At 42.4% G+C, this 15617-nt stretch overlaps 1 protein-coding gene and 1 long non-coding RNA gene across 4 annotated transcripts in view; one reads left to right on the top strand and one right to left on the bottom strand.

Annotated features, from left to right (window-relative positions):
• The window catches only part of MON2 (MON2 homolog, regulator of endosome-to-Golgi trafficking), a 73911-nt gene extending 72248 nt beyond the window's left edge, over positions 1-1663 (bottom strand). The window contains exon 1 of one of the 3 annotated variants that reach the window (XR_008732576.1): positions 1427-1663. Coding sequence is in view for 2 of the 3 variants with exons in the window: in XM_055712561.1 (XP_055568536.1) it covers positions 1427-1537 (111 nt within the window). In the remaining variant the exon portion in view is untranslated. The remainder of the gene's footprint in view (positions 1-1426) is intronic. The other 2 variants (XM_055712561.1, XM_055712562.1) reach the window with 2 other exon arrangements.
• A 124-nt stretch (positions 1664-1787) lies between these two features.
• LOC129736250 (uncharacterized) lies at positions 1788-10479 on the top strand. The gene is made up of 2 exons (XR_008732577.1): positions 1788-1833; positions 5253-10479. It is a non-coding gene; the product is annotated as an uncharacterized LOC129736250 (long non-coding RNA).
• Positions 10480-15617: the final 5138 nt, after the last annotated feature.

Here is a 15617-nt window from a genome sequence, read left to right as displayed (position 1 = left end):
TCCCAAAACACACCTGCATTTCTCTGCAACCTACAATCAATCGCATATAACATGCTCTGCTACAGTGTGTCACTTCATGCCTTTCAAAACAGTCAGTCATTAATAGATTCAATTAATCTGTTAAAGTGTGTGACACTTCATACCACATTAAACATGCTCACAACTAACTAGAACTAAAGTCACATTACACACGTAATTCCTTTCTTCCAAACAGGTACCAGTCTTTACCGTATTTTCCCAAGTACCTTTCTGTTTCTGCAGCTTAATTGAGTCAATATATTAGCATTTTTTCCTCCCACTATCATGTAGACAAAACACTTTTTAAAATGGCAAGTGGCAAACTACCGATAGGAAAAAAGTTAAACTGACTGTGTAAACACACTAGAGAAACAGAGTCAAAATCTATACTTTAAATTGGACAGAAAAATTGTGGTTGCCCTTCAATTAAGTAATTCTGCCCATCAAGATTACTGAAGTCCCAGGCTGCACACGGAGTAAGCTGAGGTTTGACAAATAAAATATACAACCCTAATGGCGTGAGTTTATTAAGGAAATTTTTAAAAAGGGAGAAAAAAGTGACCTAAACTTCTCTGTCTCCCAAGCTTCCACGGTTGTAAGCCATACCATTGGTAAGCCACATAACCCCCAAACCGGGGGTACGCTAGCGATCACCGGCGCCCCACCGTTAACACCGGCGGACACAGATGTGCAGCAGTAAGAGGTCACGTAGGCCGGCTCTGGAGCCGCACTTGTGAAAGCGTGTGCGTTCGTCACACGGCTCAGGCACGGACCCGACGGGAGGGCTGCGCGGCCCCAGGCGCTCCCACCGCGGCCGGCATGGCGGCCGTGCCCGACCGGGGCACTGCACGCCCCCCCACCCCCCGCAGGGGCACAGCACGGCCACCCCCCCGCAGGGGCACGGCATGGCTCCCCCGCCGGGGCTGTCCCCGCCCCGGTCCCCGGCCAGCCGCCAGCAAAGCGCTGCCCGCCAGGCGCCCGCCCGCCGGTGCGCCCAAGCCCTCGGCACCGGGCCCGCCTCGGGCGAGTTTCGTGGGGAGATGCCGAGGCGGCCGAGCCAAACTTTGTCTCTCCCAGGGAGGCCGCTGCGGGGGGTAAGCGGGGCTGCCCCCGCGTTGCCCGTCAGCAGACGACCCACCTCCCCAGCCCCGCTCCCGGGGGTGAGCTAGCCCGGCCCGCGTCCCCTGTCTCAACGGCGCGTTAAAAGCAACGCACAGACAAACGCGACATGCAAAAGCCCCGTCTCGGCACGGACAGCGCTCGGCAGCCATGGAGGACGGACCCCACTGGGGGCGACACGGAGCCGGGGGCGCGGGGGCACATAACGCCGGCAGCCCCCGCTCCGGCGGGGCCCCGCGGCCAGGGAGATCCCCCCGGCGCGACACCCGCCGCCCGGCCCGGCGCTCACCTCCTTGACGGGGGGGAATTTTTTCCGGCACTCCAGGCTCAGGCCCCGCAGGTCTCCCTGCATGTTTTCCAGCAGCTTCTTCACGGCTTCAGGGCTGCTGGTCCCGGACATGGCGCCGCCGGGCCGGCCCCGAGCCGGACGCTGTTCCGAGCCGTCAGGGGCAGCGCCTCCCGCTCCGCGGCCCCGGCCGACACGTCTGCGCCCGACACCGGAACCCGTCAGCCGCGGCCCCGGCCCCTTCCCCTCCCCCGCGGGCCGCCGCGGCCCCCCCGCTCCCACAATGCCGGGCGCCGCCAGCACCGCGCGTCAGGCCGCGTCCGCACGCACGGCCCGGGGGCGGGGAGAGCGGCGGCGCCGGGCCCGAGCTGCGCCCTGACACGCTGCGGGACGGGAGCCGCGCCGGGCCGGTGCGAAGGGGCAGGAGGTGGCGCCGGGGCCCGGGCCGAGGGGTGCTGCCGGCGGGGAGGGCACAAACGGCGGCGTCGGTGAAGAGCGGCTGGGGTGGAGGGGGCGAGGGCCCCTGGCCCGGCCGCGGGGCGCCCGGGAGTGGTCGTTGGCAGCCACCGCCCCGCCGGGCGGCTGGGGGAGCCCCTCTCGCCGGGTTCTGCTCTGGGGGGAGAGGTCGGCGCTGAACGCGGCTTAAAAAAGCAAGAAGCGAGGTAGAGCTGTGAATCGCGAAGCTGTTGTGGTTCCTTCTGCGGGGCGGGCGGCATGTGCCCTCCGCCGCCCGTGTGCCGGCGCCGCTCTCCGCGGTGCGCTCCGGGCGGAGCCGGCGTCGGTGCTTCGCTGAGAGGCTTTAGATAAACACAGGCCGGGCAAAAGCCGGGGGCGGGGGGGGCAGTCGGGTGCCGGGTACCTGCCTTGTCGCCGGCCGTGTGCCTCTGCAGCCCCAAAGCTTCCCACCCGGCTGTGCTTAACCCATTTCGAACGCAGGCACCCGCCCGCGAGCCCGAGCCCTTCAACCAGTGCCGCTGCCGGCGGCAGCGCTCCTGTGTGACCCGCCGCAGCAAAGGCCTCCCCGCCAGGCAGCCTGAGCGCTGCCTTCAGCATCGAGCGCTGGACGTTTCACGAGGGTTTGTGTCTCTGCAGGAATTATTTCTCCGTGTTCTGATTGCTGTAAACCCCGTACTGTGGTGGCTCCCCACCTGTAACGGAGCGTGGTTCCGTTGCCCTTCCACAAACCCAGGGAGCTGGAAAGCGTTTTTGAGCTTCTGCAGTCCTTTGCTTTTAAACTTGGGAATCTTGGGGAAAAAATCATGAAGAATCAGAGCACAGGAAATTTTTGCTGCCTTAGTATTAGTTTTATTTTAAATAAGGGCTTTGCTTCAGACTTCCCTGAAAGTCTTCAGTCTTATTCAGAGAATGCTCTAGGATTTCTTTTTGTCTTTCTGTGTGCATGTCTTGTAATGAAAAAGGGAAAAGAGCATTTCATAACTTTGAGCATCCCTCCATGTATATTGGTATTCATTTACTGTGAGATACTTTGCAAATCATATGGTAAACAGGGTCACACTGGCACAGCGTTGTTACACTGTACCTGTAGACATAAATCTTTAGGTGTGCTTTATGAGGCAAAAAGTGCAGGATTGCTTTATAAGTAATTTATTATTTTAAGACCTTTAGTTTTACATAATTTTCAAATTATTGACTGTTGACTTGACAGAACTGGATAAACGGATGTGAGTTTTTAAAACTGCATGTAGTACTGGCACAACTGAAAGGTGGTCAAACTTTTATGTGGCCTTGGACAAGGAATTAGGATTTCACCCCTGTGTTTGCAAAATCAAACCCATGATTCTGTAACATTGTTACACTTTCAAAGTGCATTGGTCTGTGTATTCTCAAAAGCTTTGATTTTTACAGGCTTACTTGAAAAAAAACAAACCAAAAAAGCAAGACTGTTGTCTTCAGTAGAACTATTTACACGCTTAACCAATAAGCATTTTCCTCAGGATGTTCCCATTTAAGTGCTTCCGTTATGGGCTTCAATCCTGATGGCAATTCGCAGACCAGTCCAAATACCTTCATAAGAAATATGGGTGACTTGCTAGGAGAGTGAGTCAATTATTGACTATGCATAGTTATTTCTTAGGTAAGCTTTAATGATTTACTTCCTTGTTGTTGTTTGGACTTTTCCACCTATTTACTGTACATGGTGAGCTGTGGGCATATTGGTACTCTCTGAATCTACTTGTCTGCTTAAACTAAAACAATTCAAATTTCTTGTGAAATGAGGGTCAGTAGGCTGTTCCATAACACTGCCTTTCTTACAAAAAGGGAGCAAGTATTTTGGGTAGAATTTGTCCAAATGTCACATCTTGAGTTAAAGCATCCTACTGTCATTATTATTCCTGTAATCAAAATGAGGAAGATGAAGAAAACTGTCATATGACCGTATTTCCCAGTTGACAATGGTAAGATAAGTCAGAATAATTGAGATTAATCACATTTAAAACAAGAAAATTGGTATGTATTAGATGGTATCTGCATACGAATTTCCTGCAAATCTTACTGTTTTGTTTAACCAGACAAGACTACCATAAACATTGTTTGGATGGGGGGCTACTCTTACATCATGAATGCCTGATAAGTTAACTTAAATGAAAAACAGATGATGTTTTCTTTAATCAAAGCCATAGCAGTAAATTTTTCCACCCTTCCTCACAGAGTAATGCCAAATTCTGAAGTAAAAGTACTGAGGGAATAGATGATTACTGCATTTGCGTAAAATTGACATCTTGTTGCAGTATGATTTTTTTGATGGGGATTGTGTGAAAAATTGTAAAAATAATTAAGAACAGTAGTGGTAAATATTTTTAATATAAACTATTACACCTCTTAGAAATGTTTTATGTATTGTTTGTGTTGTAATTTATACTGTTTGTTTATACAAAGTGATGGTTTCTTGAGAAAAAGCAGATTATGTCATGTTAATTTTTATCCTGTTAACTTGTACTTGCTGATTATCTGTCTTATTTCAGGTGTGTAGTGACATAGAACTTGGAGCATGCTACAGGCTTTCTGTATTTGTAACAGCTTGATAGCCACCCTGCCACCTCTATTAAGTGTAACATATAAAAAAAAAATTAAAGCTGCTTCTGGCTGACGTTCCACCCTTTTCACTAATAGCAGTTTGCTCAGTGCTCAGTGTTTAGATCAAGGAAGAAAAGGACTGTATGATACTCCTCTCAAGCAAAAAATATTAACATTCTTGATTTTTAATATAATTTTCTTATTACATTATAGAATCTTAGATGTATTAATGTGCCGAGATGCATGAAAAAAAAATTTACTGCAGCATTCTAATTGCCTATTACAATGCCCTGTGCTTAGCTTTCAGTCATTCACTGTTCTCTCCTCTCTGCAGATTAACAGCACCCTTTAACTATGTCAGACAAAACTGGACATTCAGTTGTAATAGTACCCAACTCACAGTACTGGAATGCAAAATTAATCTTAGGATACTGTAACAGTATATTCCAGGAAATTTAGTCTGCTTCTAAAATTGAGATTATTATGACTTTTTAGTGTCACATAATTTCTGTTTATACATTGTGACACTTTTTTAACCAAGCAGAGCACTCGTGAATTTGGTCAGACCTTCTGTAGTTCAGGATCTTAGTAAATTTGGTATAGAGTTACTTTAAATAAACAACTTGTCTATTAATTAGAAGGGGGGTTATAGGTTAAGTGCAGTCCCCTTCTTCTCTGAAGACCATTCTGTGTTTGATACTTAAATTGCATTGACTTACTTTAAAATTTGTTCTATTTTCATACTTCACTTTTTATCACTTACATTTATCATACATATATCTTTAACTACCAGCTTTGACACTCAGTCTGCTTAGCATTGCCAGCCAAATACAACGAGATGGCTCATGGGTCTGGAAATGAATCATACAAGTGATTGCAGAATGGAAAACTCAGATCAGCTGAACACAAGAATTGGGAACTATACATGCCTGAATCTCAGGCACATCTCTTAGTGAGAAAGATTATTTTGTGTTTGTTATAATGTATGCCTTTTGTAAATGCAGAAGATTTATTAGATAGTTCAACTGCTCTCGTTTAGCTTATTTAAACCAGCCAGGATCCTTTTAAGTGATACTGATTTGATTGTGAGTGTGACTTACTGTAGTTGCATTTCATTGCAATAGATACTATTGCATGTATTCCTAAGCCGCCTGAGTAAAAGCACTTGCCTGTCTTTTGGTATGTTTTAAATGTCTCTGTTTCATTCAAGTCACTTTTGAGTCAGAAAGTGGAGCAGCACATGTGGGCATCTCTGAGGGCACATTTTTCACTAGCAAGCTAAAAGTGCTAGTTAGCTGTTAAGCTAACTTTGTACTGTGTTGCAATTATTAAATTGTTGTTTGCTTTGTTATTAAATTGTATGTAATGTTGTGATGGGCAGTGGGTGATTGAAATAATTCCCTGTAGCTTTATGGCCCTAATTACCAGCAAAAATGCTCATGAGACCTGTTGTGATTCGTTAAATTACCTGTTGGAACCAGTGTTAGTGTTCATTCCAAATGATGCGCATCAGTCCATTTGATTCAATTAAACATGGATAACATTTGGCTGTATTAATTTCAGGTGTTTAGTTCTAATTACAGTCCATCCTGATAGATGTATCCAGTTGCAGGCTTTGGATATAAGAACAGGGCTCTGTCACTGTGTTATACAGAAGCAAAACTTTCAGATTTCACTGTGGGGACGAATGGTTTCATGCTGATGGGAAGAATCATGGCTCTTCTTCTGAGTTCCCTTTACTAACACTCCTGTATACTTTTGTAACTGATACGAATCTATACATAGGAACAGTACTAAACAAACTTTGGGATATGAAATATCAATTGTGTGGTCAAGTGAAGGTGTTCGCAGACATCTCTGGTTGGGTTTTGTACTGCAGAGTTAAGAATCGTGATGGAAAAAAAATGCCTCATAGCAGATTGAACATAGGCATTGATATCAAAAGGGAAGTTAAATTTTAAATTAGAGAGAGATATGGATTAATAACAAATACTTGTAGTCTTTGATAAAAACCTATCCATTGTATTGGTCTGTGTAAGCACAAAGAAGCCCTACACACATACTTTACTATGTGAATGCTTCAAAAGCTCTTTAAATTGTGGACACAAGAAATGGGGCAAGAGAGTGTTTCTGTTGTGGCCACAAATGGGTTAAAAGCAGAAGTAATAATCTTCCTGCTAGTACCTGGCATTCTGTTTTGGTTTTGTTTTGATTTTTTACAGAATAGAAGTGAAGCCCTTGTTCCTTTAGGATGTGGCTGTATGAGGAAGTTAGACCTACCAGCAGACTGAAAAATACTTTTTTTCCTGCATGAACTCCCTGTAAATTTAGCCTGTGTTCCTTTCTGTGTAGGTGTGAGCATATATGTACATATTAGTAAACATTTTGTTTGTATATTTGCAGTTAATACACATTTTATTTTGTTTAGTCAACTAAGAAAAGCAGTCCCTGCTGCTGCCTGTCGGTGAATCATCCTCTTTGTCAGTAGCAGACTATCAGTAATTATGTCACAATATCTTTAAGGACACAGACAAAAACGTGAAGTAGCAATGCCCAAAATGTCAGACCTACGACACGCATTAGATACCCCACGGTGATTGCCTGTGGGGTTACAGAACGAACACTTCAGGGCCTACACACCCTTGGATGCATGGCTCTTGTGTAACCAGCCAACAAAAGCGTTTTCCCAATTTTTCCTCCTTGAATGTTGTCCAAACAGATTCTCAAAGCAGGGAGGGTTGTTTTGCATTGCCCTTTAGAGTTCTGGTAATTGAATCAGATGAACCTGTTAATGTCTTTTCTGAGACTGAACTGCTGTCTGCTGCCTGAATTAATACGTTGCTGTCTTAGAGTTAACAGTGTAGCAACAGGCGAACAGGTACATGATATTCACAAAATCTCACCAGCAGCTCCCATACCCTTCATACTTACAACTGAGCGTGAGTCAGGACAGATTAAATAACTTTTCCAGCTCACACAGGAAGTATGTGGCTGGCCAGGGAAACAAACCTTGCTCTGTGCGTTACACTGAATCTGTCTTTCGGTCCCTCGCATAATAAGTGGTATTTATTAGATAATGGTATTTATTATCTATTCAGGGAGCACCCGTGATTTTTTCCCTGCATGGCATGTAATGCAGTCCATTCATGGTACCTTTTTTTCCTGCAACGCAGTCCACTCATGGTACCTTTTTTTCCTGCCAAGTGTAAAAAATACACACACACAAAAAAAAAAAGAAACTGTGATGGAGATTTTACTTGACAGTTGTTTACACTGAAAAACCTCGTGCTGACCATCCCTGCTACCACCTTAATAATTAGCCATGTGAGGTCATGGTCAGCAGATAAAGAATCTTCAGTGATGCTGCACTTCTGATCAGACTTTACTGCGGTCTTCATGTCCATTATTAGTAATTTTCATTTAGAAATAAAGGCATAGATGTGTTGAAGCAAAATAATTGTGGTTCTAGGCAGTGTTATTTGATCCAGAGCTCTTGCAGCGGACAGTGGATTCAGCTGCACTCTCGGGAGTCTTCCTGCGTTACCTTGTTCTGACTGCAGGATGTGTAATGCAAAAATGCCTGTCAAGAATGTCAGACATAGGCATTGCGCTGCAGTCTGTTTATTTTGCCACTTTCTCACCTATTTGCCAAAAACCTCCCTACATCTTTTTAGTCGTTTCTTTTTTATCTCTTCTTCAGCTTGTATGAACATTATGGATGTTGTTCCAGACACTTAGTAACCTACAGACAGTCTGCTAATCACAAAGCAACACCAGAGGGGAGAAGGGTGTCCCCCTGTGTAAAAATAATTCTTTTTGGCTGCTGCATCAGGGAGGAGAAGGCAATGGATGCTTTCTCCAGGCTCTAGTGAGTCCTTTAGGATGATCATTTCAGATTGCAGACCTGGGGCTGCTGAGTGATACCATTACTACAGGAGAGTTTTGATCTGCTGAATGGATGTTAGGTCCTTTGTGTTAGGGGTGGCCTCTGTCTGCATAGCCAGCATTGCAGTCATATCTATAAAATGCAGAAAATAATTATAAAAATAGATACACTCGCTATACTCACATAAGTAGCATGGAGGCCAGTGCACTACATAGGTATTCTTTTCTCAGTGCCATGACCACACTGCCGGCATGACCATCTTAATGTGTAGCTAACTCAGACCAGCCTAGAAAAGACTCAGTATGGACATGTACTTCTGAGAGCCTCCACAACTGTTCACAAAGATAACTGAAGTATGGCCACTGTTAATTTACAGGCAGTTCTTTCTGTAAACCGTAAGGATTAGAGATTTCTTATAGAAGAGATCCTGATGGAGAACTTTCTGGTATAGAGGCCTCGATTTACCTTCTATGTTGCACTCATCTTTGTTGCTTTATGAAGATGATAGACCTCTTATTTCATTCAGAGGACTCTGCTGTCGACATAAATATTTGTATGGCTGTATGTGTGGCTGTGTTTGTAAGCAGCAGCCTGAAAGAAATACTCTGGTTGAGTAAAAACAGATAAACAGAATGAACATACTTCTTGAGGAATTTGGAAGACAGCCAAAGAAATCCAATCGTCAAGAGCCAAATGCTTTCCTTTGTAGCAGAACAGCTATGCAGATCACCTCCACGCATGAGGATGTATTCCCAATAACACAGGGTTATACCATCATATGCATCTATGTCCTGGGTCACGTGCAAGCAGATACCTCCATATCCAAGGATGCATACATGTTGTAATTTCATAGTCAATACTGGTATTTTGACAGCATTTCTAGAAATTATATTCAGTATTTCACAAATGGGGAACCCCTTTCTGGAAGCTACTGTCAGGGCATCAGTGGATGAGCTTGTCTGTCTCCTCATGCTGGTGCATGGATGCACTCACTCTTGGCTGACCACTGGCTGGATGTGTAGGAAATTCCAGGTCTGAACACTTGCCGTTCCAGCTGAGAGCCAAGCCCCTGAGCTACTGAATGGATCATTAAATGGGATGTGAAACTTGTTCAGCCAGTCTGAGCCCTTATTTCCCTTTGGCAGCATGGTCATCAGTAGATTCCTATGGGTGTTTATTTCTAGGGGCCTTACTTCCCTGTTCCAGTCATAACTAACACAATCATGCCATGACCTACGAAGATTTGATAGACTAATTATAAAATTAGAAGTTAACATGTACTAAGTATTGACAAATTCTTTATGAAATGGCTGTGCTCCTGACTAGCTCAGCCACACTTCAGTTTGGGGGATACACATGTCTGGTGGGCTTGCAAGTCTTATTTTGTTGGAGAGATCATAGGAAGGCAGGACCAGCCTTACTGACAGCTACAAGAGGGTTTCAAAGAACTTGACACTTCATTCTTTTTCTCCTTCAGGATATTTGGAGCCTTCCTTTGTAAACCTGTTCCTCAAAATTATTAACACAGTTCCTGCTTTCAAGACATTATCCAATACTTGGACACATAAACTGCAGTCTTCTAGATAATGACTAGGTAAGGACTCGTCAAAAAATAATATGTCACTCCTATTACTGTCTTATTTCAAAATGTCCTCATAATGTACTACAATCACCTCTAGCTTATTTCCTTTCTACTGCTTTTCTGCATCTTTCACTAAGAAGTTAAGCCCATTGCTAGGCCAAATTACTTTTTTTTTTTCTTTCCCTACAAGGCAACCCAAAGATTATAATTCTCAGTCACCTGTTAGTGATTTTTGGCAGTATTTGCTTTTTTTTTAAATCATAGTACCCTGATTTTTTTTAGAATGTATTTGAAATCCTTTACCACCTCCTTATGGGTATCCTACAGCTACTTTCTCATTACATTCATCTTTTCTATTAATGCAGTATAGCCTTTTCCATACTCCTGCCCTTGTCTTAGCTGTGATTCATCGTTTTCACATACATTCACAGTTCTGCATAATTTCTTCCTCTTTGTCATGAGTTTTTTGCTTTTGTTTCCTACTGGTGTAGTCACATTGGATTACTTGATATGTTTGTTATGGAATGGAATATGGAAATTTAAATCTTAAAACTGGTTTGTTTCCTTTTATTTTTAACTGTACATTTGTTTACAAAAATTTTGGGATTTATATTGGTTAAATAAATTAAGTTGTTATATCTATGTAGGCTTTTTATTTCAAGGAAAGAATACCATGTCTGTCAAATTTAATAATGTTGTCAAATGCTACTAGGAAGATGGGGATGTTATATTCCATCACACTTGATATTAAAGGAGTGATTTATGTCATAAAAATAAGATTTCTAAATTAGAATTTCAGACTGAGCACAATGTTAACCAAACAGAAATCCAAAGATTAGAAAGAGAGGATAACCAAATGCTTCCCATAGCAAGTAGTTATACAACCTTTTATGATTTATCTCTTAATCTTTGCCACCTTATCTGAAAAATATTACAGAAATATCTAAGGTTACATTTCATGAAGACAACTTTTAAGGCATTATTTCCTATACCAAAAATCAACACATACATCTCATTTCCTCCAGCTGTGTAAAAATAAGTTAGTTCAACAATTCAGGATATTTTATTTAGAAAGTTCTATTGTCTCTGTCCCATAAGTTGATTGTGATTATTGTGTATTATAGGCATCAGCAATCTGAATATTTTTAATATGTTTGATCAAAACATTTCCACTGACTTCATTGCCCAACTGTAGTTTGTTAATCTAAAATGTTCATAACATTTTTTTAGTTAAGAATTTGGAAACAAAAAAATTTTTAGTATATGAATGATTTTCTTTTACAGTAATCCCCAAAATGTCCACATGGTGCAGAGGCCAAAAACTCACAGGTAGCAGAGTATTTTTTCTCTGTAAAAAATGTGAAAATGTAAAAGATGTGAAAATCAAACTGCCATTGTCAGCAGTCCTAGTACGCTTTTTAAAAATGTCTGAATCTAGGTCTCAGCTCTAGAAGTTGTATTTAGGATCCATGTCATACCTGGCAATTATTCAGGACGTCAGTCTCACCAAATAAATAGGTTATTTAGACACTGCATTTAATTCAATGAGCAGCTATTACATAATGCATAATTAGTCAACATGACTAAGGTGTTTTGATTTGGCAAATACTATAGAGTAGCAATACTGTGTAACTTTTATTGACCCGTTCACTTGCAGCTGCATTATATTAGAGTTTATGGAAGCTGCTGTTTCCCCATTGGAATGGGGGAAGCAGAACTCAAATAGAATCCAAATACCTTTTCCTCTTACTCAGCAAATTGCCCAAGGAAATGAGTCCTATATGAGCAATCTTAAACTTTGTGTATCATATGACTGAGAAACATACTAGTGAGTTGGCAGAAGGGGTATTCTTCATATTTGCTTTGAATAGGTATAGATAATACAGAGTTAATAATTACCATCCCTGCGCTTTGCAGACTTCTCAGCTGAGACACACATTTACGCAACACCCCACAGCGCAGTATGTATTTCATAACATTAACAGATATCAAAACCAAGCATAGCTCATCTGAATTCTTTCCAGACACCTTTCGCTGTCTTTTGGAAAATGCCTTTGTGCCCCTAGAGCCAGCTGCAGACCTCGTTCCAGCCGTACGATGTGTGGGTTTTGATTTTTGTTTTTGAGGAAGCATGCATTTTTCAACAGGGGCATGTCTGAACCCGTTGTTGTGCTTTAACAGAAACTGTCATGCAAATATCGTCAGGGATGCTCTTCCAGCATTGCAAAGAAGGAAAAGGGAGATGCGTATTTCAGTTTAGGTGGTAACCAGGGGGAAGAGTTACTTTGAAGAAATGACAATAAATCAAAGAGGTTGTTCAGATGGGATTTGGAGCAGCTCCATGAGTTTAATTTGTTAGTAGCAATGGTACAGGAAGGGAAGAAAAATCATATGTATTGCTACCCTGAAACCTATGTTAATGAATTCTTAAAGCACTGGTGAGCGAAGGCGGCCTTCCCTCAAACCCCACTGAGCTCACAGCAAACTACCCACAGATTCAGGCCTCCGTTCAAAACTTTGAAGTGATTTTTAAGTGGTGCCATTAGGTCTGAAGAGAGAAAAGCATTTCTCTGAAAAAAGAAGGGTTTTTACAGATTCGCAGATCTCAAAGCTGAGTCGGGTGGCTCAGACCAAGCCTCCACCCCAGCAGGGGAAGGGCCCTGGTGTGCCCAGGCCACCTCCCTCCCCAGCCCAGGGAGGGCACCCCCCCAGCACCCACCGCTTACCTCCGGTGGTTGTTCCACTGGCATCTTTATTCTGCTTCTTAAAAAGTAATTGCACAAAAGACTCCCACACTTACCTCTATTTTCAGATTGTCTGGTTTCAATTTGAACCATTAGTTCTTTGAACGTTTCTCCCCACTGCAGTACCCCCTGCATACAGCCACTCCCACCCCCCCAGTATCACACAGAAATCGAGGCACTTCTGAGAAAACAATTCTTTGTATCAATTACTGCAAATTTATTTACTCAGGGGTTTGAATATTTTTTTTCTGTAACGTCTCCCAGGTTACAGTCTGACCTTTTAAAAGGTAGTAACTCAGATGGTGTGTTTTCCCAGGATCCTTACCACAGCCCTCAAAGATTAAGTCGACTTATTTCTGCTTACGTATCCAAGGCGGGGGGGGGGGGGGGGGGGGGGGGGGGGCAGTATCTTAGGCCACTGTTTCACATCGGGAGCTCACGCTGAATCGCCACCAGGGCTGAACAGGTTTTAGGGGTACTTACTACTTTCTGCTTTCTGTAGAAATGATTTAGTATTTTACACACTGAGTAAAAACATTAATTTAAGACCAAGTGCCACCAACTTCTCCAGTCATGCCCCTATTCCACAATGATTTCCTAATGGAAACTGTTTTGAGATTGTTGGTCTGTTTCTAAACTTTGTATTGGGTGATACCGCGTAACACTCATGTTTTGATGAAAGTAATGTGATACTTGAAGCAATACTAAAGTACCAAGCAGTTAAATAATTCTAGTTTATCAACTGTTTTTCAGTCACTGCCCCCCGCCCCCGGTAACTAAACTTACTTTTCATAAAACCATACTGACTGATGCGAATGCTTTATCATCTGAATCTGGTATCAGCTTTTGCATTATTTGGCTGTTAATGCTATACAGCATATAGTAACCCAGTTCATTAACTAGGGAATGTGATAAATTGGTCATAGATGCGGCACATTTCGACTCTTCTGAGGCTTCCATGCTGTTCCAAGGTTTAATTTTTTTTCGGTAAGACATGTCTCCCTGCCTGCCCCAGGAACACACAGTGCCAGTAAAGCATGCAATGTTGAAACTAAGAAAGAGGAACTGTTTTCACTGTTTACCCCTCAAGGAAAAAGAACTAAAAAAATCTGCAGAGAGCAGTTTGCCTGCAGACTAAGAATATGCTTATTCTATCAGATTGAGCTTTCATAGTGTTTCACTACCTTTATAGTGATTATCTTTGTCAAAATAACTTGTACTTGGAAACAATGAGAAACCATACACTGAAATTACAGTCTGACATCAAAGAAGGTGGCATAACTTTAAGAAAACTGGTGGGTTTGCCAATTAGTCTTTTTGCCTGCTGTCCTGACTTCCCTCCATAAAGATTTTAAAACACTTAAAAAATACACTGCGCTCCATAAACACAGCGCTAACTTACTGGGAAAGCTAGAAGGGGTTGCGGCCTTCTCAGTAGCAGCTAGTTGTAGATGCAGGAGATGTTTCTACATCATCTGGCAGGGTAATATCTGACAACTTTTCTTTTCTGTCATCTCAAGTGTAAGTTGCGAACTTCACTTCAGAATGCCAGGAAGGCTGGACTTTAATTAAAGTGGATGGTAGACAAGGTCAGTGAATTGATCTCCACTGAAACATCCAGAACACTGTCTGAAACAAAGTTAAACAAGAGGTCCTGGGCAGTATCCTTCCCACCCAGTCAGACTTCAAGTCATGGACCGCTGTTACAAAATCTGTGGAGTAACTGCAAGCTACAAGCTGTCTTCTGCCTCCTACTCCATTTTGTTTCTGTGACTCTCACATTAACAAGGTTAACTGTATCTTATCAGCTTAAACCCCAAAATAATATTTATAGCCATCAGAAAGCTTGCTGTCATTGTAACTGAAAAAAAGAAGGCATATTGTATATTTTTATCAGAGATTATTCATAAAGACGTTAGGACCCTCCTTCTTATCCATATAAGTGATTAGCTGAATGACAACAACTTTTGATATGACACCGTAAAGAATAATAAGCTTCCTATATTTTTAATTTTAAGCATGCCCACACTGGATGAATTACCATACCTTAAGTGTGAATACTTGATAATTTTATGAAATTCACAACTTGGCTGAATTCCTAGACACCTCTGAGACAGTCACACAGAAATGTTACTGATTTTTACATCTGATTAGGAAGCTGGTTACACAAACTTGGTATGTGTAATCTTGGAAGACAAATTAGCAGTAACAACAAAAAAATTAGAATCTATGTATTTTTTTCCTAACTAAATGTTACTTTGATCAATACCCTTTTAAACTCTTATCTGGATGATCCAGCCATTAGTAGGTAAGTACATTCCTTCAAATGTAAGATCCTATGTATGTATATACATATCTGCATTTTCAAAAGCAGAATGAAATGCATTAGGAGACCAAGTTACTAGGTATCAAAGCTCCAATCACAAACTCCAAAGTGAGACTTTGGTAAGTCAAAGCAGATCCTTTGGTCCTTCGTGATTTTCCCAAGCAAGTTCTAGGCTAACAGGACGTGGGAAAACCAGTGGGAGTTATGAATGCAGGGGGGCTCTTTGTGCTATTCAAAGAGATGATCGCTTCTCTAGGATTACTTCCTCTACTCCACAGATAAATCTCACCTCTCAAGTGCTCTGACTAAAACAAGCAAGTTAAACTCACAAGCTATTTAGCACATAGCTTTGTATTGGGTTACTGTATTCCACACCTAAATACCAGGTTTTAAAAACAAAAGCTTGCATCATTTACCCTCCACCTTATTGGTTTGTCTCACCTTAAATATATTATCTCATTTCACCAACCATCTCAGAGTTAGTATCCTTCTGTTTGATTAATTATTGTTACAGTATTACTTCTAAAAAACAAGTAATAATGTTTACGACAATAAACATTGTGGCCTTATAAATGTTTTTAGAGCCAGACAATGACATGGGAGAACCTCTTTTGTATATA

The sequence above is a fragment of the Falco cherrug genome, chromosome 5 (genome assembly GCF_023634085.1).
Source record: "Falco cherrug isolate bFalChe1 chromosome 5, bFalChe1.pri, whole genome shotgun sequence".
Lineage (NCBI taxonomy): Eukaryota > Metazoa > Chordata > Aves > Falconiformes > Falconidae > Falco > Falco cherrug.
This window is presented reverse-complemented; position numbering and strand designations above follow the sequence as displayed.